Source organism: Stegodyphus dumicola, chromosome 6 (assembly GCF_044657685.1).
Source record: "Stegodyphus dumicola isolate Sdum_Otavi_A_Nest chromosome 6, ASM4465768v1".
Classification (NCBI taxonomy): Eukaryota; Metazoa; Arthropoda; class Arachnida; order Araneae; family Eresidae; genus Stegodyphus; species Stegodyphus dumicola.
The window spans coordinates 82346501-82368763 of NC_140773.1; the positions used below are offsets into that span (position 1 = coordinate 82346501).

General features: G+C 32.7%; 1 protein-coding gene across 2 annotated transcripts in view; it reads left to right on the forward strand.

Annotated features, from left to right (window-relative positions):
- Positions 1–1616: 1616 nt before the first annotated feature.
- LOC118202239 (xaa-Pro aminopeptidase ApepP-like) overlaps positions 1617–22263 on the forward strand; it is a 268101-nt gene continuing 247454 nt past the window's right edge. For both annotated transcript variants that reach the window (XM_085818600.1, XM_085818601.1), the window contains exon 1: positions 1617–1775. In XM_085818600.1, the coding sequence (XP_085674726.1) occupies positions 1724–1775 (52 nt within the window). In that variant the 5' untranslated portion in view covers positions 1617–1723. The remainder of the gene's footprint in view (positions 1776–22263) is intronic.

The following is a 22263-nucleotide window of genomic DNA, read 5'->3' on the forward strand; positions in this document are numbered from 1 at the left end:
TGTTACTTTTTTGTTCCACAACTCGTTTCCTTGTTTCAGAAAAAATTCTTAACAATTATTGTAAAACTCTTATAAATTCCTTCCTATCAACTATGTAACTTTGTTTTAATCTATTGGGGAAAGCATTTTTTTCCATGGAAGCTTCACCTCTTCTACTAAGAAACTTTGGTGGTTCTAAGGGTGTAGCCTGCCTACTTTTATGCTTAATCTATATTATATCCGAATAACATTTGAAATTGCCTCGGTAGAATTGGTTTATAATTACAATTTTAAAAAGCATTTTATGTATTTAATTACATATTTTTTACTTCAAATATGTCCAAGACGGTGAACACGGTCCTGCATGCGAATCAACCAACGGAATAGAAAATGTGCATGTAAATTTCAAGGAAATGTGAAGCAAAAAACGGCATCGATTATTAAATAAATATTTTCATAAATTTATAGCTTTGAATATATTTCTATTTTTACTATGTTATTTGTAGTGCAAATTTGTACTACAAATAACAACTACATCTGTGTTATAAAAACAATTATTAATTAATATATATTTCATGTGAGACGTGAAATCTCGAATCTTATAGCTCTTGCACTGTTTGGGTAAAAGTAAAAATGTATCCTCTAAAACCAGATATAGTCTCATTTATAGTCATATATTGTTTGTAGCTTTGTTTCATCTTTAAATCATACGCCTTTATGAGTTTAATTTGCAAAGGTTAACATTTTTTTAATTTAATTGCAACTTGAGTTAAAGCATTTAGTTTCCTTTTAGAGAATTTATTCAAAAATTGGTTGCTATGGGCATTGCCTACTTGAATTCATGCTTGATTATATACTTAAGAGTTTCATCGTGATTTTGAAAGTATATCTACGAAGAAATGTTTTTGAGTATCTGAACTTGCCTTACACCCCCCCCCTCAAAAAAAAGTTATGAAGCTGCAGTTTGTAGAAAAACCGCAATCTGTTCCTATTGGTCATCAGATGACTGATATGTATATAACTTTATTTTTAAATAAAAATTCAGGGGTGAAATGCTTTTCCCTTAACTCCTTTTTCTGATCAGTCATTTTATTCCTGCAATATTCATATTTCCTAGTTTAATTTCTAAATTAAAATTGCTAGATATGACAGAACTATATTCTTCGCCATGTCGACATGCTTTCTAATGTATCTAGCTAGTGTTCTCAGTTTAGGCTTTCCTCTAGAAAGGCATGCGTATATATGCACATATGCACAATAACAATAAATGCGCACTCTTGCCGCCGATTTCGAAAGTTGTGTTTGAAATCGGGAAGGAAAGAGATGAAAATGTCGTTACTACTTGAAACAAACGTAATACAAAAACTCTAACACTCAGCGAAAATATTCTGATTTCACGAGAGACGTGAAGCACGTTCATCGTAATTACTTCAAGAGGTGGAATTTAGAAGCTGTCTCAAGGAAAAATAAAATGCATTTATAGATAAAAGAGAAACCGGAATCAGCTTTCCCTCTTGTTCGGTAACGCTTATCAGCTAATATTAAATGTCTGATTAGACAAAAGGATAAAAACGCGTTCAACACAGCGTTGTAAAAGTGCTTTTTTATATTCGCGGTCCTGCGCAGTAAAAAGGAGGAGTGACGTAACAGTGACGTTTCGAGCACCACGAGCGATCGCGCGAAAATCGCCCAGGTCTCTAGACGTTTTGCCACCGAGCGTACGTAGAAGCTAGTGCCTGGAGGGATGACGGAAAAAATGGCTGCGGGATTATTTTTTATGACAGTAATCATTCTCGGTGAGTAATTATTTATTCTTTTCGAAGTCTTTTAAGTTTTTTACTGAAATATTTAGACGCATTATTTTTTATAAGAACTCTGATTTAATACGAAACGTTGCGTCCTTCTGAATTAAAATTCGTCTATTTGTTAATGCAATAATATTATTTATAAATTTGAGATTTCAAACTTCGGTTATTAATGTAAGTGAAAAAGGTTAGTGGAACAACGTTAGTGAATATTCATTATTATTTCGCTGATATTTAAATATATTTTTAAAACTCTACACATATTTAGAATTTAAGGTAATTTGAGTAGATACGACTGAATATATATATGTGTGTGTGTGTGTGTGTGTGTTTACAGTAAAGAGTCATCGTTTAACATTTTCTGCATATAAATCATATGCAAGATAATGTCATGCAATGATCGATATCAAATACTTTTACAATTCCATGGCAAATACTTTTTATGTTTTGAAAACAGTAAAATGTAAAGTGAAATTTTATTTATTAATGACAATTTCTGCAGTTAATTTTTTCATTGTTTGTAATTCATGGATTCATTGCGGTCAGCAATAAAAATTAAATCGCCATTTTCATTGTTTATGGAAAGGAATAAAAGTCCTCCTACCCCCCCCCCTGCAATGGCGGGCTGTAGCCGTTTATAAGAGTTGGCCGCTACTAAGGCCGAAAGCGGTGGTCTCTTTATTATGCAGCCACCAAACAGGTGGTCCCTTGTATTATGCCTCCTATGAAAGAACAGACAAATTGCATGCGTTCTCCGAGATTCAAACCCGAGCCCTCCGGTACGCATATTTCACAAGTGCACATCAGCGTAGCCACTGAGGGAGGGGATTCGAAAATGGACCAATGAGCTGCTATTGCTCTTGTGAAGCTAAATCTTCGTGCATGTGAGCGTATGTTGTTTACGTTTTAATTTACATTTGTTTCGCAGTTATAAATATATGGCGTAATAGTAGAAAATCTCGTAGTGCTTTCGTTTTCTGAGTTCGATTAATCGCTGACATTTCACTTTCACGATTTTTATCACGCATTAATATTAGGATTGATGTTCACGGCATATTATGTGGATTAAGAGAATTCAAGTGTATATTTTTTTAATTGAGCAGAGAATGACTGAAAGTGTTACAATGAATCTAGTATTTTCTTATTTCAATGCTTGCATTCTTTTGATTTTTAAAGTGTAAGATTCAGAACACATATGATCTGATTATACCCATTGTTAACATTAAAAATTATATGTAAATAAATTGAATATATTCGTTGTGAATACGATAAATTCACTCTGTTTGATGAGTATTTCTTGTGTAGACAGTACATTTAAGAGTGAGCATTTATTAAATGTGAAATTTAATGCACTAAATGTATACGAATGCAAATTAGTAAAGTTCACTTTGAATAAAATTCTGCGTTGGTTATTATTATAGAACAGAGTGAGCATTTATTAAATGTGAAATTTAATGCACTAAATGTATACGAATGCAAATTAGTAAAGTTCACTTTGAATAAAATTCTGCGTTGGTTATTATTATAGAACAGAGTGAGCATTTATTAAATGTGAAATTTAATGCACTAAATGTATACGAATGCAAATTAGTAAAGTTCACTTTGAATAAAATTCTGCGTTGGTTATTATTATAGAACATCTTTTTTATATAGATTGCAATAAAAAGTGCTGACTTCTATTTACATATATAATTGGTGTCAATATTTTTCTCATACGCATAGTTTTATGTAAAGATTGCATTTGGGATCAGATGTTTATCACATATTTCTTTCTTCATCTTATTTACCACTTATTAAGTAATTTTTCACATCGATATTTTTGCGAAGTATCCAACATGTGTTTGTATTTATCTCAACCAGGTAGTGAAATCTTCATAATTTCCTATATTTAATCTACCTTCGCAATGAAAAGTTTCAGAAGCAATCGACGATGCTTTAATTATTTTGTACAGAAAATTGCGTGGCATAATATTTTCAACCATCCTGCTTAAATCTTAAAGCACGCGAAAGGTCATGTGACCTGGCAAGAAACATTACTGGATGCTCATTGGTCCATCCTAGAAACCACTCCCTCGGTGGCTACACAGACGTGCACTTGTGAAATATGCCACCGGTACGGCAGTCAGTCACTAACAACTTTCCCGAAGAAATCGGCGTGAGGCAAATTCGGTAAATAAGAAAAGAGATGAAGCAAAGCAGTTTCCTCGGAGGCCGATTCTTTATTGCAGACCCACAATATCGACCAAAAGGCGTATGGTTGTCTGTAATTTATCCATGATATGGGGCATTCTCATATGACGACAACTGTGTGCCTTGTTGGTTTTTCCAGAAAACCGTACCATTTTAACTCAAGGAAACTGTAAAATTTTTAAATAGCATTACTCGTAGTTTTCATTAAGACTTGAGCCGCAGATGACTAAGAGACTTTAACATTTCGAAATTAAATTTTCAGTTCATCATTAATGAATTGGCTTGCCATGTTCGTCGTTAGTCATGATAAGTTTCAATAAATTTGGAATTACTTGTAGCTATACAACTTTGTTAAAGTATCTACAATGATCTAAGTCATCGGTTATTTTTTCTGAGAAAACTCGAACGATTTTATGATGAGGTACATAATACACGGTATAAGAAACACCTTTTGTTAATTACAACAAATAAACTACATATATTCATAATTTATCAATAGGATATATATTACACGTATTTAATTTCTAGCAATCAGTTACATCATTTAAAAAATTAAATGGAAGATTTAATTATTAAGAAGAGCTATTATTGTTTTAAATCACTCAGTCATTAATCAATACAATTTTAATTTGATGAATATCCTACGTCATCTCTAATGACGATGTTCTGGAGACTGGCTGTTTTCAAGACTGTGTGGAAAATAGAGCTATTTATCTTGAGCAGCTTCAACTCTGTTCAAGTCACATAGATAATAAGTTGCAAGGTAACTTAACTGCGCAAAAGATTTGGAACGACTACTCAAAAGACGTTTTTAACGTTAAACCAAAACAAATTTTTAGTATAACTAAAATAAACATAATGAAAAATTGTTTATCATGGTCATGTTATGTTGTTTTCGGTGTGTCTTATTGGCGCATTGAGATCAAATAGGGTGGCCTATTGAACTTTGTCCTCGGTGCGAATCCAGCGTAAATGGCCAGTAATTAATCAATATCCAAGTCTTTTGGCTATTTTGAAATCGAGTACTGAAGGAAAATGACTTTGTGCGGTTTAATACTAACTAAATAAAGAAGTTCCATTGCTATTTCATTGAAAACTCACGCCAACTGTATAGAAGCATTGTCATTATGGTTATAATAGAAGTTTTAACTCTCCGTGTATGTATTTCGACCAAATACTGCATATTCTTCGTAATGCAATACAACTGTGTTCATGTGACAGTTAGTACTTTGATAAAGTTGCGATATGATCCAACGAAACTGCAATCAAAGGTGATTTCTTGCTTTATACGAGTATTCCTTGTACAGAGTAAAGGAAGTATTGTAATCACGAGAAATTCCGGGTACCATATTTCAACCGAAAATATCCATTTTGATCGCTCTCGAATACAATTAATGTTTTTGCGTGACATGTGTACGTAAGAACAGAATAAAGGACTCTTTTCCCCAAAAAAAATTATAAAACTGATTTAAAATGGGTCCAGAAGAGGGTTTTTCGTGGCGTCTGTACACGTACGTACGTATATATCTCGCATAACTCAAAAACGAGTAGCCTCAGAACGTTGAAATTTTATATATAGGACTGCTATAACATGTAAGTTGTGCACCTCCCTTTTTGGTTGCAATCGGCCGCACCAAAAGTATTATAAATATAAACATATTGTGTGTATATATATATATATATATATATATAATATGTTATGTGTATTTATGAAACAATTTAAAAGTTGTTTAAGTGCGACTAAGCATAATTTTTTACCATAGCAGCCATATTTGTTTACATTTGGTGAAGAATAAAGATAGCAAAATCAGCTTATCTTTTGTGCACTCAGTAGCAGCAGTTGAGTCACCGAAACTATTGTTGATGATGATATGAGGGATTTATCCATAAATAATACGATGCAGATTTAAACACAAAATAACATATTTATTCTACTGCAGCTAAAATAAGCGATAGATACATTAATGTTAACACAAGCACATACAGAAGCTTAATAACAACTATAGAACAAGAAGATGATGAGATATATTAACATCACGTGATTAACATAGTTGACGTGTTAGACGCCCGTATGTCTTGACATTTTTTAGGGTTGCCAGAAGTGAATAAGAAAAAACATTTTATTTATTTATTTTCAAATGCTTGATTAATTTACAACATTTGGAACCTAGCAGAATAATGGATTTGTGGCCAGTCTAGAAAAACTAAGCTTCGCTACAACAAAGTAACGTCTTCTTTTATTATTTCGAATTAAATTATGCTTAATTCATTCTGAAATCATCATTTAAATTATTAAATCATCCCATATATTGACTCAGCATAGCGTCCACAATAAATTAATTTAGTTTCTACACCTTCAGTGTCTTTTTGCCGTGTGAGACCAAAAGTAAAACGGTCTTTTTTTATGTTGACTGCGTCTGACGCTATGGTCTTATTTTTAAATTAAACAAACTTAATTTTCCAGCGAATTGCAATTTTCCCTTTTTATGACAGATAATTTCAGTGTCCGGGTTTGAAACTCATATTTGACGCGGAAGCCAGTTAAAGCAGTAGTGTCTTAATCCTAAGCCCCTTATTATCTTGCATGCACACTTACGACATCCCTCAATATCCTTAAAACTCAAATAGTACCTTTTGCTAATGAAGAATCTATTTTGACACAGGTCAAAGCATTAGAAAGTGTTTATAGTCAACTACAACATTATCTCAATTTGTTAGAAGCAGGGTTTACATATTTGATTAAAAGTGCCGTACCAACTAATCAAACCTTTGTACAACAACCGTTAGTACCGTACCAACTAATCGAATGCAATTCTCTTTCGAAAAGCTCAGTCGTCTACATCAGTAGTCTCAAACTCAAATTGAATGCGGACCGAATACTCAGTATTTATCAAAACATACATAATTAATACTTATATCGCAAAGAAAAATATTCTAATTTGTACTTACTTTCTGACTGAAATCTAAAGTTTGCTACGTACAAGGCATTTTTATTGGTTGCACTTTATAAATCAAACCTATTGATAGCTAAATATTATGTTTTTCGAGTGAAATGCATTTCAAATAATTCTAAAGCTTTTAATTATTCATTAGCGTAATTTAAACTGAAAACAAAATATAAAAACTTACAAATTTTCAAACGTCTAAAAATGTGAAATTAAATAACGACAAAAAATTTTTAATTTAAATAATAAATTTTGTTTTATCAACAAAAAAAAAAGGCTCTTTCTTTTTTCTTTTTTAATTGCGGCCGTCACGTACTTTCAGATTGTGCATTTGGCCCGCTTGTAGTTTCAGTTTGAGACTACTGGCGCATCCCATGAGACGTAATTACAAACTAGACACTTCACAGGGCTTTCTCCCGAAAACAGTTCGCCTGTTAACACTTTGAAGGCCGAAACGCCCGGGACAACATTTTATACAAACAACCACAACCGCCCGAGACTGCGATGTTGTTTTCTTCCCTCTCCCTAAGGTATGGAGCAGTAGGTACAGTTTCCCAAAATGCATTATATGAATTTATTGCAGACAGCTTTTCCTAAAAGGATTTATTTGAGGTTTCTTATCTTTTAGGTTTCGCGTAACATTTGAAATCTTCGTATGTCTTTGTGAGTTAATGCACGGGAAGGGAAGGAAATTGATGTGGATCTCGAACGGCGTTTCGGTATTTTAGGCATACAGATTAGCGAAGGCTTGGGTTTTCTAAGGGACTATAAGCTTGAGACGTGGAGCGCTAGTATATCATTTTGGATTCGGCTTCCATTTGAGTGGTTTTTCTGTCCTTTTCACGGCATATATATAAATACAAGATGGCTCGTTATAAATTGAGAGAAAGAGAAGAGAAACCGAAAGGCGTTTGTGTATTCGACGATCACACAACACATGCCTCCTTGGAAGCAGTGCACTAAGTTTTCACACCTGACAGAACTGTCTGGAAAGATATATGGCCTCCACGGTCATCTAAACTATTCAATTTTTTTTTAATTATGGGGCAACCTAAAAGGCAAGGTTTGCCAAAACAGTTTACGTACTCTTGACTCATGCAACGCTATCACCAACATCCAGCGGGACAAGTTACAACAAGTCGTACTGAATATGAACATGATTCATTGAGCCAAACCGTGCCAGCATCTTGATGGTCAACATTTCCAACAGTGCCTGTGGAGATGGAGGAATCCGCGTAAATAGGCTTTTGTCTTTCATCTGCTTGTAGAGTATCCCCGTACAGTTTGTTTCCTTCACTTCCTTTCGGTTTAGTTTCTCTTGGGTCACCCTGTACAAGTCAGTTCCCATTAGAAAATCTCACATTTAATCTTTGTTTGTCATTGTTTAAAATGTGAAGTTATTAAATTAATTAATGTTAACTTAAAGTTCTGCGTTGTCTTCACGTCGACAGCAAATCTGTTTGATGTGTTGTATCTTCCGCAATTGGTTATACAGAAGAGAAATAAAATCAAACTTAAATAAAAACGAAAGGGAGATCTGTTAAATTCCACTCATAGTAATTCTGGTCTCATTTTACACCTCTTATAAAGAAGTCAAATATTCCGGAGTGTTCGGTACAATATCGCATTTCAATAGTATCCCGCTTCAGGATACTTCCCGGAAAAATGTTTTATATTCTGTATCTATTACTGGATTTTATAAATATAGTTGACATGCATTTTGTTAATGCCGCACCATACGGTCATGAAGGTGTTTTTGTGAGATCAGAAATATTAATAATGTGTTTTAGGGAATTTGAGAGAAATACGTTTTAGAAAATTCGGAAACCTATTTCCTCCCACCACTGCCTCATTAGCTGAGATTCTTGAACACGTGCCTTCAGTTTCGGCTTCAATTCCTGTAAACTGAACTTATAGGGTTTTTGTAAGTTTCAAGTGGTATTTACAAAACCCATGAGAGCCATTTGCCCAAGAAAGTCGTCCACGAAGTTATACCATCTAAAGTAAACGACATTGGTGCTTTACTGTAATAAATACTTACATTGTCTTATAAACCCCTATTCTGACTACCCCAAGCAGAAGGCAGTAACCTGGGAAGTTTTGAAGCTAGTTTGTATGGTAAAAGTTTTGTATGGGCAGTACAAAGGTTGTTCTTAGACGGTTTTGCTTTGCTGTTAAAAAAAAAAAAAAAAAAAAAAAAAAAATCTGCTTGGAAATTTTTTTAAACTTTAGCTATATCTTTGAAATCTTTGAAAGTATAAATTATCGTCTGCTACTTGACAGTTTTTCTTTCATGCAAAATGGCCCTTTGAAAGAAGCAATGGATGGAAGGCTACGTTTGTGGTCTTTGTGAAGAAAATTATCCGTATCTAATTATAACAAAATGCTGTGAAAGCCATAGATTTTCAGTATGTGAAGCTACGCTAGGTAGTATTGTCAACAAGGAAGGGAGAAAACGTCAAAGTCTGGCTTTGGAAATATTGTTCCAAATACATATCCAAGGAAAAACCAGAATATTTCGAATGTTGCAAAGGTAAGATATTTAATGTGAAGAGAAAATCCATCAAGTCAAAGGAGAGTTGAAAAATTAAAATGCGGACTTTCAACTGTAAACATAGTGATTAATACTGATTTGATTCTTGAAAAAGCGAAATAACATATCTCCGAAAGCAAAAAACGGTACAGAATTCTTTATGAAAAACATTTATCCGGACAAAAATGAAAAAATGTTGTCAGGATAGATGAATGTATTTAAATGGCTGCAATAAGAAGAGATTAATTTATTATCAAAGAGGTGAAAAAAATCTTAAAACATGGTTCAGAGAATCTAAAGAAAGTTAGTCGAAGGGATTTATGATTGTTGCTGTTTTTTTTTTTTTTTTTTTTTTTTTTTTTTTTTTTTTTTTCTTTCTTTCATATAGCGGAAAATTTAAAATAAAGAGAGCGGAGAAAAATGTTAAGATCAACTCCACATATTATCAGAAATAGGTTTTGGAACAAGAAACAAGTTATCAAAGCCATATATACTTCACTCATATCCGTACTGAATCTTGTGATGTATCATGCATGGATTTTTTGCGCTTTTGGATTTATAAAGTGGAATGTCCAAACATTGAGCCACAACCCTCCTTAGACTTCAGAAAGCTTTTCAAGAAGGACGGGAAAAAATACCTCTTCCGATACTAGAAAAGACTGTATTGTCTTGGAAATTACGGTGTAGAAAGGTAGTGAAGAATAAGGGTTATCAAATGGAACATTTAAAACACAAAAACTTCAGGTAAAATATTTCTGTAAATACAATGAAAATCGTCTAAAAAGTGTGTGAACAGATTTTGTATTACATTTGTCCATGCTTGACAGTCAGGCATATATGCACAACGAAAGTAATAAACATTAATTACAACTAAACGTATTTTACTTAAGGTGTAACATTTTTGTTAAAATAATAAATCATTATAATGTTTTTAGTATAACATCAGGAAATTATTGAAAACATAAAGCTTTAAATCGTTTTCAAATGTGATTTTAAAAGAAGAATGTGGTTTATAAAGAAGCATTCGTGATTACCTAGTTTTAACTAATTAGCAAATTTCCGAATCTTTTAACAATTTATATGAAATGAGCTAAAGCAATACTACTACTTTCTTGTTAAAAATTAACAAATGTAAAAATGTATATGAGTATGATGAACTTGCATGGCATATTGCGTAGGCATTAACTAAATTCTTTTATATGATCGTCATTTAAAAGTGAAAATGTAATTGCAAGAGATTATAGGGAACTTTATAATTTTTCTCGACAAATCAGTGTTATTTGTTCATATTCAATATTAAATTACACGACAAGTACTAGTTCCCTGTTCTGACAGGGTTTTCATGGTTTTCCCCTTTACACAACATGGATATTCTTTAGCGTTTCGTTCTTAGAGTAGTTTGCTAATCGTGTAGTTTGCTAAAATTGATTAAAAAACGAGAAGAGTACCATTTGTGTTGCTGAAGGACAAAATGGCTAAAACACGCATTGCTTTATGATAGTTTGTACTCTAAAGTGACTGCAATCAATTTCGGATCATAACCGAACAGTTTTGATTTTGTGCAAGTGAATAATTGCGAGTTTTGAACCACATTTTTGCTATAAGTTGATTAATTTTAAACAGCTTTCGACACAAGTAATATTTTAATTGAAAATGTTGATTTAGTGCATACAGAGAATAAATGTCTTAGTTATTGCTAAAATGTATATGCAACTTCAGATTTCCATCGTTTGTGCATAAAACGCAAAATGTAGAAATGTTTCTTAATGTACCGAAAGTCCGTTTTTTTATTGTAAAAAGAAAACGTATGACTAAAACAAAATTAAATTATCTTTTTATACTATTATTTTGAAATCTAAACAGAATCAAATCTTAAAAAAAAATTGCTGTAAAACATTTTATTTATTTAGAGTATTACTGATTGTTTTCGGTGAAGAATTTGACCTATTTCGAACGCGTTTTCCTTTTCAAATAAGTGTTTTACTTAGGGTTTTTTTCGGGGGGGGGGAATTATTATTATTTGCGACGAGAATACCTTGCTTCGCATAACAGAAAATCTCTACCGTCCCTACAGAAAAAAAAAAAAAAAAAAAAAAAAAAGTTAATGTTTTTATCGCAAATCAAGAAACTGGTTTAAATAACAATTGTCTTTATATTTTTAACCGTGTTGTTTAAATGCCCTGAGGTACGTAAAGCTATCCAAGGAATATATCCCTATTGCAAATACATCTTGGTATCTCGATCTGGCGACCACGAAATATTTTTTTATCTTTACATGGAAAAAGATATACTCTTTTATTCTCTGCTGATATTATCAGATAGATCGATAAAAATGCTTTATTTAGATCCCTTTTTCGTTTGTTTAAGGTGGAAGGAGTTAGAAAATGAACGCTTTTCGAAACATTTCTTTGTTGATTTAACTTACAAGTTTATTGTTCATATACAAGTAATATTTAAAGAACAAATAAATACATATATACATAAATGTGTGTATTCCGCATCACAATTCTGTTTAATTGTGACACACTTAAATTTTCATTTGCAAAATTAAGTTTTCTCTTAAGCATATAATTTACGTAATTGACTCAAGTACCGTTTTGTCCTCATGCGTAACATTACATAACCTCATACGTACATACATAACCTCATACATAACCTCATACGTACAAGTTTGCATTTGATGGTGTTTTACATGGGGAATAGCCTCATCCATTAGAGTTTAATATGTTGACGACGTTCTAAAAGAAAGATAATTAAGCAATCTAACTGCCGTATCTTAAACATATATGTTTTTCTATAACGTAAAAAATAAAGGATAAATTATCTAAATATATTTTTAAATATTAAACTGTGCATATAAAACGGATAGGATATGATTTCCTGAAATGCGTTTTCAGGGAAAATACTCATCTTATACATTATAAAGTTTCATATTTAAGAATTTCGATTTTGAGCATCTTCCAAAAACACAAGCTTCGGAAATTTTTTTTTTCTAGAAAGTGTTTTATAATTCGACTTTGGTATATTACAAGCGAAATTTAATGAATAATTTATAAGGAGAAAATTTACATGGTCAAGAATATCGTAGAATCGAATATCATAAAAAAAACGATTCATGAGTAGATTTCTTTCTTTCGGACTTCGTGATTCATTTTTGTTCAATAAATACGCCGTCTGTTTCTGACAAAATTCCGAAGAACATGGAAATAAAAATGGAAAAACTTATATTTATATAAAATTTATTTACGTACTATTTATCCTAGCGGTTGTTCGTTTCACCCAGTCCTGTTTGTGTAGCTTGTGTGCAACAGCCACATTAACATTGCTGTTAAATTTTTACAATCTGAAATCTAAAATGCAGTTAAAATTTATCGTTCTCTGTAAAAATGCTGCTTAAGAGATAATGCTGTACTCAATTCCCGTTAGAAATTCTAGGAACGTCGAATAGCTAGATGCTTTGGGTAAGGAGAGAAGAGTCTGGTACTTGTTGATTCTTCTTTTGACTGCTTGACGAGGCGGCAAACTTCTATGACAAGCGTATATAAAAACTGGTGACACATGATGAGGAATGCTTTTAAATTCAAAAGAAAGTTGCAGGTAATAAGAATAATAGTAGCTTTACAGTGATCATTAAAAGAAGGTATTTCATAAAACTTCTCATAATGTTAGAAAGATGCAAAATTTTGCATGGAGAATAATTTAATTAACATATTCTAAAAATTCTCGTCCTTTTTTTTAATTATCCATAATAAAACTCTTGGACATCAGGTGCCTGTTCCAATACCAATTTTCATGTTAACTTTCTATCATATTTTAAGAGTCAAATTTCGTATTTAACAACCTTCTGTTTTAACGTGGATAGGAAGTTAATCACATACAAAGACAAGATGAGAACACCTTATAGTAACAAATAAAAAATAAACAATGCTTCGATCTTCTTTAAAAACTCGTCATATCCTGTTTAGCCTTGGAAGGAGACAATTATGTTCCTTCTTTGAGACCCATTTTACCTGTCAGCATTTTATTTTTTCCCTTGGTCTCTAACAAGGAAAAAAGTAAAAGAAGCTCATGTGTAGAGGTTTCGGATGCATGAGAGGATTTCGCTTTGTACCGAAGAAAATTTTTTTTTTTTCTGGAGTTGTCTCTGTATCCAGATGGCCTCCTAAAGAGCATACTTGAAGAACGTCTGCAATTTTTCAAATGGGTTTAGCGTCACGAAGTTTCAAACGCTTACTGCAATATTCCTTTTTATGGCTCTGGTGTAGTCAAGGCCTAGTGTAGCCATATTAGTTGTTATTTATGGGCAAAAGAGAGAAGAAGTCGCTATGATGAGAAGTTTCATCGCAGTTTTTTGTGTTCAAGGCACACGCGTTGTCATGAGAAAATGCACACACTTTCCTAATTTCATATCATTCAAATAATACTGTCGTATATTAAACACCGCCGTAAAAAGCTTTTTCCAATTTTTTAGTTTCCAGATTTTACATCCTGGCTACCATTTTACTTAAGAGAAATAATTACCGGAAACTGCATGTGTGAACAATCCAGGGAAGTAATTAAAAACTCTTGTTATAAATAATTAAGCCTCTCCTTTATTAAATAAACTGCACAAGACTCCATGTTGCTTTAATTTATGATGGGTTGTATCAGAGGCGGTTATTTTTTCTACGGTCTGGCATTACTGTTTTAAAGAGCTCGTTTTTAATGTATTATTTTGTCTTTTATAATTTTAATTACTGGAAGATGAATTATTAAATTAATAGGCTGGAATTTACATTCGAAAATCAAGTGGCAATTTTTTTAATTTTATGAGTTTGATAATTTTTATTTTTTTAAACTTTTTGAAACTTTAGTAAACTTTTTGAGCACTGTAATCACGGAGATTTCAGATTTTTATTTAATTTCCTTTTCCTCTACTTTGATTTTTTTTCCAGCTTCTTTTGTTTGGAAATGTTTTCATTATCTCAAAATAGCTGTAACACTGACGGCATGTGATTACATACTTGTATTTGTTTCACGAAACTTCTGCTTTTAAATATCAGTGCAAGATGATATCTGTACGTCTGTGTTTGACGTAAAAATTAGAATGCATATAGCGAAGGAAAAATAATAGAACAAACACATCAATGAAATATTGCAAAGTGATGCTGAAGACTGAAAACTGTTGCAGAATGAAGCAAAAAAAGAATACGTGGAGAACATCAAAAATATAATTGCCAATGATCATTCATATGAAATAAAATACGCGTACTATAGATTTTTATTTCTGAATTTATTATTACGTCATAATATTTTGCTGTATTCATTTTGCATTTAAAAAACTTGGAAGTAATTTTTATATTGATCATCTTTCTCTGTATTTTATCAGTATGAAAAGAGAGAAACGATCTGCAGTGTAACGTAAAAAAGACACATTCACTGTGGCCTTTTCCCGAGGGCTATAGGGACCAGTTTATTATGTATTAGGGCCATTTAATAAGCTTTTTTTACAGAAAGAGGCGGAAAAACAAATCAACAGAGCCTTATACGCGTCATATTTCGTATTAAAGAGTAAATTTTAAATCTGTATAATTTACTGAAGTTTCTTGAGACTACATTTTAAGTAGAAAATGCACAAGACGTATGTGTCTCAGCCCTCTGGAAAAGGTTAAGAAAATAGCAAAAAAAAGTCATTCTGTAATAGCTAACTGACTGTGTGGGAAAATTAAGTATAAATTTTGAAATAAAAATTAACTGTTTAACAAATATCCACAATTTTTGTCTTACCTCAGTCGATACTATTATTTTCTCCACAACACGGCAGTTTTCGAAACTAAATTCGATATATCTGGAAATCCACCGAATTATGACGAGTTACACACTTTTACCGATGATAGCTAAGATCATGAACTTGTTCATTGTACGCAGTGTTCTTGGTTTATTTCTTCAAAACTATTCTATTGAATCCAACATTCTCTGAAAATTGTTTTGTGATGCTGAATAAAATTAGGCTTTCTCAGTGATAGACTTGAATAGTCCATTTCTGTCGAACCAGGCCTTGGAAAACTTTTTATTCACACTTTTACTCAATATTCATCGAAATTTACTTAGTTTTCCCACACTAGCACGAATCTTTTCAATATATTTATCAGTTTTATACTCTTTTATATATAAATACTAAAACTACACCTTTTTTATAATGCTGGCTTTCTTTTCGGATAATTGTGTAGTTACATTAATTACATTACATTGATTAAAATGAATGGAACTTTCCACTTTCGTATACGTCCTTCCGATCAGTTGAAAAATCGCTTGACGCTTTTTAATTTGGATGTGATATATGCAGAAAGTAGTTAATATTTTAACTTTATTTAGTGGTATAACTGATGAGAATAATTTAAGATGTAGTATAACTCAGGATTTATTCAAAAGAGTTTTTTGGAACTGCATTTTCGGTCTTCGGTAATATCTAGTTAAGAATAGCAATGCAGGAATAGTAAGAATTAATTGCAATCTTCCTAAGACGCCGCCCTAGAAGGTATAGTGGTTAGGGAAGGCTGAATGCTAGCTGAAACAAAAGCGTGGATCCAGTATCGGCGTAAGAGGATGGCAATACGTAAGAAACATTTCTGTGCCTGACGTCTGTGAAGGAGAAGTGATCTCGTTTGCATTTCATGAATATTTAAAATATATGCGAAGAGATAAGTTTTCAGGCAAAAACATAGTAGAAATCATAGATTTTCTTTTAATAAGAGCAAACGCATTATGCCAAGAATAACCGAAATATACAACGCCTACATCTACAAAGAATAGCAATGAAATGACCTGGTTAATGGTATGAGCAATTATCGTACATTAGAAAACGATAAGACTGATAAGAATTTTAAGCTAAAATAAAATAGGCATGTTGTCAATCTATTTAAACACTGTGTTCGATAAGATCTAATTAACAAAACACAATATGTGAGATAATATAAGTGAACAAGTTTTAAATACGTCAGATATTATGTTTGGAATTATGTCAAGGAATGCAAATGTTAAATTTGAAGCAATGTACGAATAATTGTTATTTAAATACTTATAAATGTAATTTATTGCTTGCATGTATGTATTATAATGAACTATTACTTGAAAGGGCACAACAAATGTAATCAGTACCTACGGTGTTACCAGCTCATTTGGTGGAAAAGTTCTTGTATTCCATGTGTTCAGTCCTGTCATGTAAGTGTGTGTATTTTCCCATCGTTTTTCGCACGTATAATGTTTGTCTACGCCCTTGTTGTGCACCCTGAGCAATATTTTGAAGTGATATAAGGATTAAATGGCCGATGTGTTCAGGCGCTGTAGACGAACACTTTCGAACAAGTCTTAGACCGTTACGGAAAAAAAAACGGACTTCCTTAGACGTTATTAAGCATCATGAGCATGTCATTATATCCCAGGAAACTTTTGTAATATTGCCATTCGAAATAATATTAAAGCGGAATCGAGTGTGCGATTTTAATTTAATAAAACTTTTGAATGAAATTAAATACGGATCATGTTATGACTGCGGACTGGTAATATGCGGTTGGTAATTGTGCCTCACAACGTCCGGAAAATCTGCGGTGATGATGCACCCAAAACTTGAGGAAAAACAGGAAGCTAGTAGATACAAGGAAAGCAGTCCAGTTCTTAATCCATCTGCTATCGATGAAATTGTGTTCATTCCGAGAAGTCGGATTATTATAGATTTAGAACTACTCTACTAAGTTATAAATAGAAAGCGAGGAAATTGTAATCGCTATACTTCTTTTAAAGAATTAAGACTTAGAGTGGAGAAAGCTGATTGTCAGGGACAAATGTCGTATTGGGTTAATACTGAAATCCTTCGAAGAAGGGTGGCGAGAAGTGAATAGGAAACCGGAAGAGATATTTTTCATTCTTAAAATAAGATTATGCGAAATTTAAAATATGAGGTAGAAAAAAAATCGAATGTGTCTGTCGGTATATAATTGTGACAAAATGTTTGAAAAGGTATTGCGTTTTGTGGTAATAAAACGTGCAACCGCATTCCGAATAGCATAACCTATAATTACGCTATTTGAAACACTTATCAATAAAATATTCTTCATTAGCAAAAATAAATCTGCATGCGATGAATAGATTTAAATTGATATAATTTAATTAGTATGTTTTTAAGTCATTAGATTACTTTATATTCTTAAATTATGTTCAGATAAACAAAAGCACATTGTTTTATCTACAATACCTAACAGAAACTGTCCAGAAAAAAAAAGTATGTTAAAGTAGCTTTTTTTTTGTTGTTATTAGTGAAGATTATCAAATCAGTGTATATGAAAAGTTGAGGATAGATTTATTCTCATTGTTTGCGGTGGTAGGCGGATGCGAGCAATATTTGATGTAATATCAAAAATGTTGCCATTTTTAAATGCCAAAGAATTTTATAACAAACTTCAGATAGGAACATAAGCGCTGGGCCCAGCAAGCGCGCGAGTAATTAAAAATGCTGAATGGTGGTAGTTCATTCTGCTTTGGGTTCAAAAGCAGGCGAAACGAATAGATATATGGTAAATTTTTGTGGTTTGCCCTATGTGTAACGCATGGAGGTAGGAAAGGAAGGAGGGGAAAGTCGGCACTAGAAGTGAAACACTACTTTGAAACTTGGGTCACCAGATGGTGTGTTCTTTGTATACATTCAGAAGCTCGCTTGACACGGTTCTGATAGTATTTCGACACACGACAGTTCCATACAAATCGAAAAAGGGACACTTTTTCATGAAAGAAACATTCATAGTGTGATGGATAATAGCAATTTGTATAGTTTAGTGACATTTACGCAAAAATCACATCTTGGTTATTTTTCGATAACTAACAACAGCGCGATTTTGATTATGAATTTGTTTTATAAAATTCTAAGCTGTTGAACTACAAAAATATAGATTTTAAGAAAAATGTTATGCTTAAAGAATGAAAAGTACCTTACGGTACATTTAAAATTGTATACGTCTTTCGATACCCTTGATAGAGAATTCGCTACTTTTATTTTATTTTCTAAACGCCAAAATGTTTTAAATAAAACAAATTTTTTTCACATCCATATATTATTGTTGCATATTATTGCAAAAAGCATGTATCTGGCTTTGACAAAATACATAAATATTCATTAAATTATTTATAAATGTATTTGAAATGAAGAATTTATTCACTTATAAACAACTGTGAAAGTACTGTGAAGAAATCTAATTATTAAATGTATCTAATTTATAATGATTATAAATGTTATCTAAATATATAATAACCTTAATATTGAATTGTAAACATAAATTGAAATCCTGTTTACAAATACGTTATAAAACTATTTAAGCAAGAATTGTTTGTATTGGAAAGCAATCTGCTAAAAGGTATTGTAAAGCAAATGCTATGAGATGTGCACTTAAGAACGTAATAAAGAGTTTTGGAATATGTATTGTTGAAATGAAGGGTAAAAAAAAAAAAAAAAAAAATCTGATAAGTATAATTAAAAGAATTATTCCCTTTTCGCTAATTCCTAATAATTCTCTAATTTAAAATGAACCGAATAGAGCATTAATTATAAATTGACTTACATTTTTCGATTTAAAAGAAGCCAAAAAACCATGTCATATTTAAGAAAGAATTTTAGGAAGAAGCTCTATAAATAGAAAAGAAATAATGCATAATTTTAATATTAATAATACAATAAACTTTGATCTTAATTTTTTTACCTTAACCGAATAAAATCGAATTACCTTAATTTTTTATTCTAATGTAATTAACGAAAACTTGCGAAAATATTTCATTCAAATTAAACCATTTTGAGAAAACTGTCCTGTGAAAAGTATAGCATTTAATTCCGTTCAGAATGAAATGTTGTTTAAAAATATGTTGTTTTCATATGCTTAGGACTCTGAAGTGTTGTAGAAAAAGAAAATATATACATTTATATGTATATCTACGACTTAATTACAAAATATTTACATTCGAACGCGTCAAATCCCGTTGAACTCAATGGTAAATGACCCAATGTTTTGGTCACCACGTAGGGATCGCCGGTGCTTCAGAGCAACGGGAGAAACTTGTTTAGGGCAGCTCCATCTTACTTCCTACCTCCATGGTGTAACGTGAATAGAAGCCAGTTTTTCTCAGAAAGTCCTGTACGAAGGCATCTGTTAAATATTTGCATAATCGCCTGTAGTAACGGCAACCGCCGTCAATAAAAGGAGGTGTTTTCCTTGGTAGCGGCGCAGTTCATTTTAGTTCGAGCCAGAGTAGACCTGCCCGGAGGAGAAGCCACGGGATGATAGATTCCGGTTCCCCTCTTGTTCCGGTTCCAGTCCTGTTCCGGTCCTGATCCAGTCCTGTTCTATTTCCAGTCCTGTTCTATTTCCAGTCCGGCCGTTTAAGTCCAAAACACGTAGGAGCTGAAGTCTGAATCCAGCGAATGGAGATATATGCCGAAAGGGCTAGATGGATTTTGTCTTTTAAAAGAAAGTGTTCTTCACCGCGCCGGCATAGCTGTTACTTTAAAGCACTTTGAATGTTTCCACCTAAGATGTTACGTTTTCGTTTATGATGTTAAGTTTTCATCATTTTTGAAGTTGCAGTTGAATAAACCTTTAAGTTTTAGACAAGGTTTTTGTGTTCTTCAGAAAATTTTAGATTCGAAGTCGGATAGATCACATAGGATTTAACGGAAAAATCAACATTTGGCGTCCGAGACAGGAAATTGTCTGCAAGGTAAGCGACTTTTTTATTTTTGAATCATGGAAGCCTTAAAGTTAGCACGAACTCAATACAGAAGATCATTTAGCAAAGCGTGTAATGAATTTGACAATGAAGAAACTAAATTTAATCAGGATAAAAAATTAATTAAAATAAAAGTTATTGCCGAGAAAGCTAAAGTTTTGCTTGATACTGAAATGAAAATGCGAGAATTAATGTTTAAAGAAATTACAGATGAGACTTTACTTATTAAGGAAGTGGATGAATCTGAATTATATTTTGATAGGTGGAGACTTATGGAAAGTAAACTAAAAGATCTCACTTATGGTACCCTGAATGTAACTTTAATTGATCCGTCCTTTGTTCAGAATAAAATGTTACATTTTCCGAAGGTTAAATTGCTTATCTTTGATGGTAACGTGAAGAAATGGCTAGGATTCTGTGGGCAATTCCAAAATATTGATAAAGATCCTACATTAGATAATAATGATAAATTTGCTTATTTGGCACAGGCTATGGAGAAGAATTCTCCCGCAGAGGAAATAGTTAAAAGCTTTCCGCCAACTGGCGATAGTTACAAGAACGCAATTGAAGCATTGCAGACGCGTTTTGGTAACAAAGAATTACTAACGGAGATTTATATTCGTGATTTGTTAACCCTTGTTATTCAAAAACAAAGTACACACTCTTTACGGAAATTATACATGACTTAAATCTAATCTAAGAGCCTTGGAGATATTGCGAATAAATAGAGGCAAATATTGCGCGATATTATATCCATTGGTAGAGTCAGCATTGCCGAATGAAGTCTTAAAAACGTGGGAGAGATTTAGGTTTTCGCGTAAAGGATCAGAAAGTTTAACCGGCGAAAACGCCGAGTTAAGAGAAAGGGAATCTGACCTTGAGCGCCTTTTATGTTTCTTGCGCGATGAAGTTGAAAGTGAGAAAAGAATTTCTTTAGTAGCTAAATCTTTCAATGTTTTCGATCGATTGGCTCACGGTAATAAGAAAGGAAATTCGGGTTTAAAGATAAGAGAACCTCACTTATCTTTAAACCCGAATCACCTACGGCAGCTGAACTGTTTACTTCTTCTCAAGAAGCTAGAAAAGGTTGCATATTTTGTTCCACTATAAATCGTGGTTTTGCGGAATGTTTTCAAGCGCGTAACTTATCGTTGTCGGAAAGAGAAGTTTTGGTCCAAAGGACATGCTGTTGTTACCTGTGTCTGAAATCTGGACATTCTGTCAGGAGGTGTAGATTAAAAACAGTTTGTTTTACATGCGGTAAAAGGCATCATATTTTTCTATGTAAGGGCCATTCACAAATGAGGGAGACAAGGGCAACGGAACAGCCTCCAAATCAGGCTGAAACACTCGCCAACATTTCTTCAAGGTCTCCTAAAGTTTTGTTGCAAACAATAAGAGTAATAATTAAAGGAGAAAAAAAATCTCGTTCGGCTCGAGCTATAATTGATACTGGTTCTCAAAGGTCATATGTTCTGCAAAGCACAGCTCAAGATATGGGTTATAGGTATACCTTAGCCACGCATTATTTGGTGGTACAACGACCAGTTTGTGTGAACATAAAGTTTACAAAATTCATTTATCTAATACGTCTGGCTCGTACAGCTGTAATTTTGATACGTTAAGTCAGCCTGTTATTTGTAATAATATACCTTCTATTGGACAAGGAATATGGCTTAAAGAGCTTGCTGACTGTGGAATAAGTTTAACAAATCGTTTAGAAGGACCTATAGAAATTTTAATAGGAGCCGATGTTGCAGGATGATTATTAACGGGAAATCGTAAACAAATTTCAAACGGTCTTGTAGCTATTGAGACAAAGTTAGGATGGCGGTTATGGGAAAAACCGAGGAGTTGAATAGTGAAGGTTCAACATTCTTAGTTACTTCAATGTTGAATAAAGTAGCTTGTATTTCTGATTTATGGGCCCTCGACTCACTTGGTATTACGGACCCATCCGAACAAAAGAGTAAATTGGAATTGTATGAGGCTACCAGGCAACATTTTCTTGATACTGTAAAAATAGAAGATAACCGCTTTGTAGTGTCTTTGCCTTGGTTGGAAG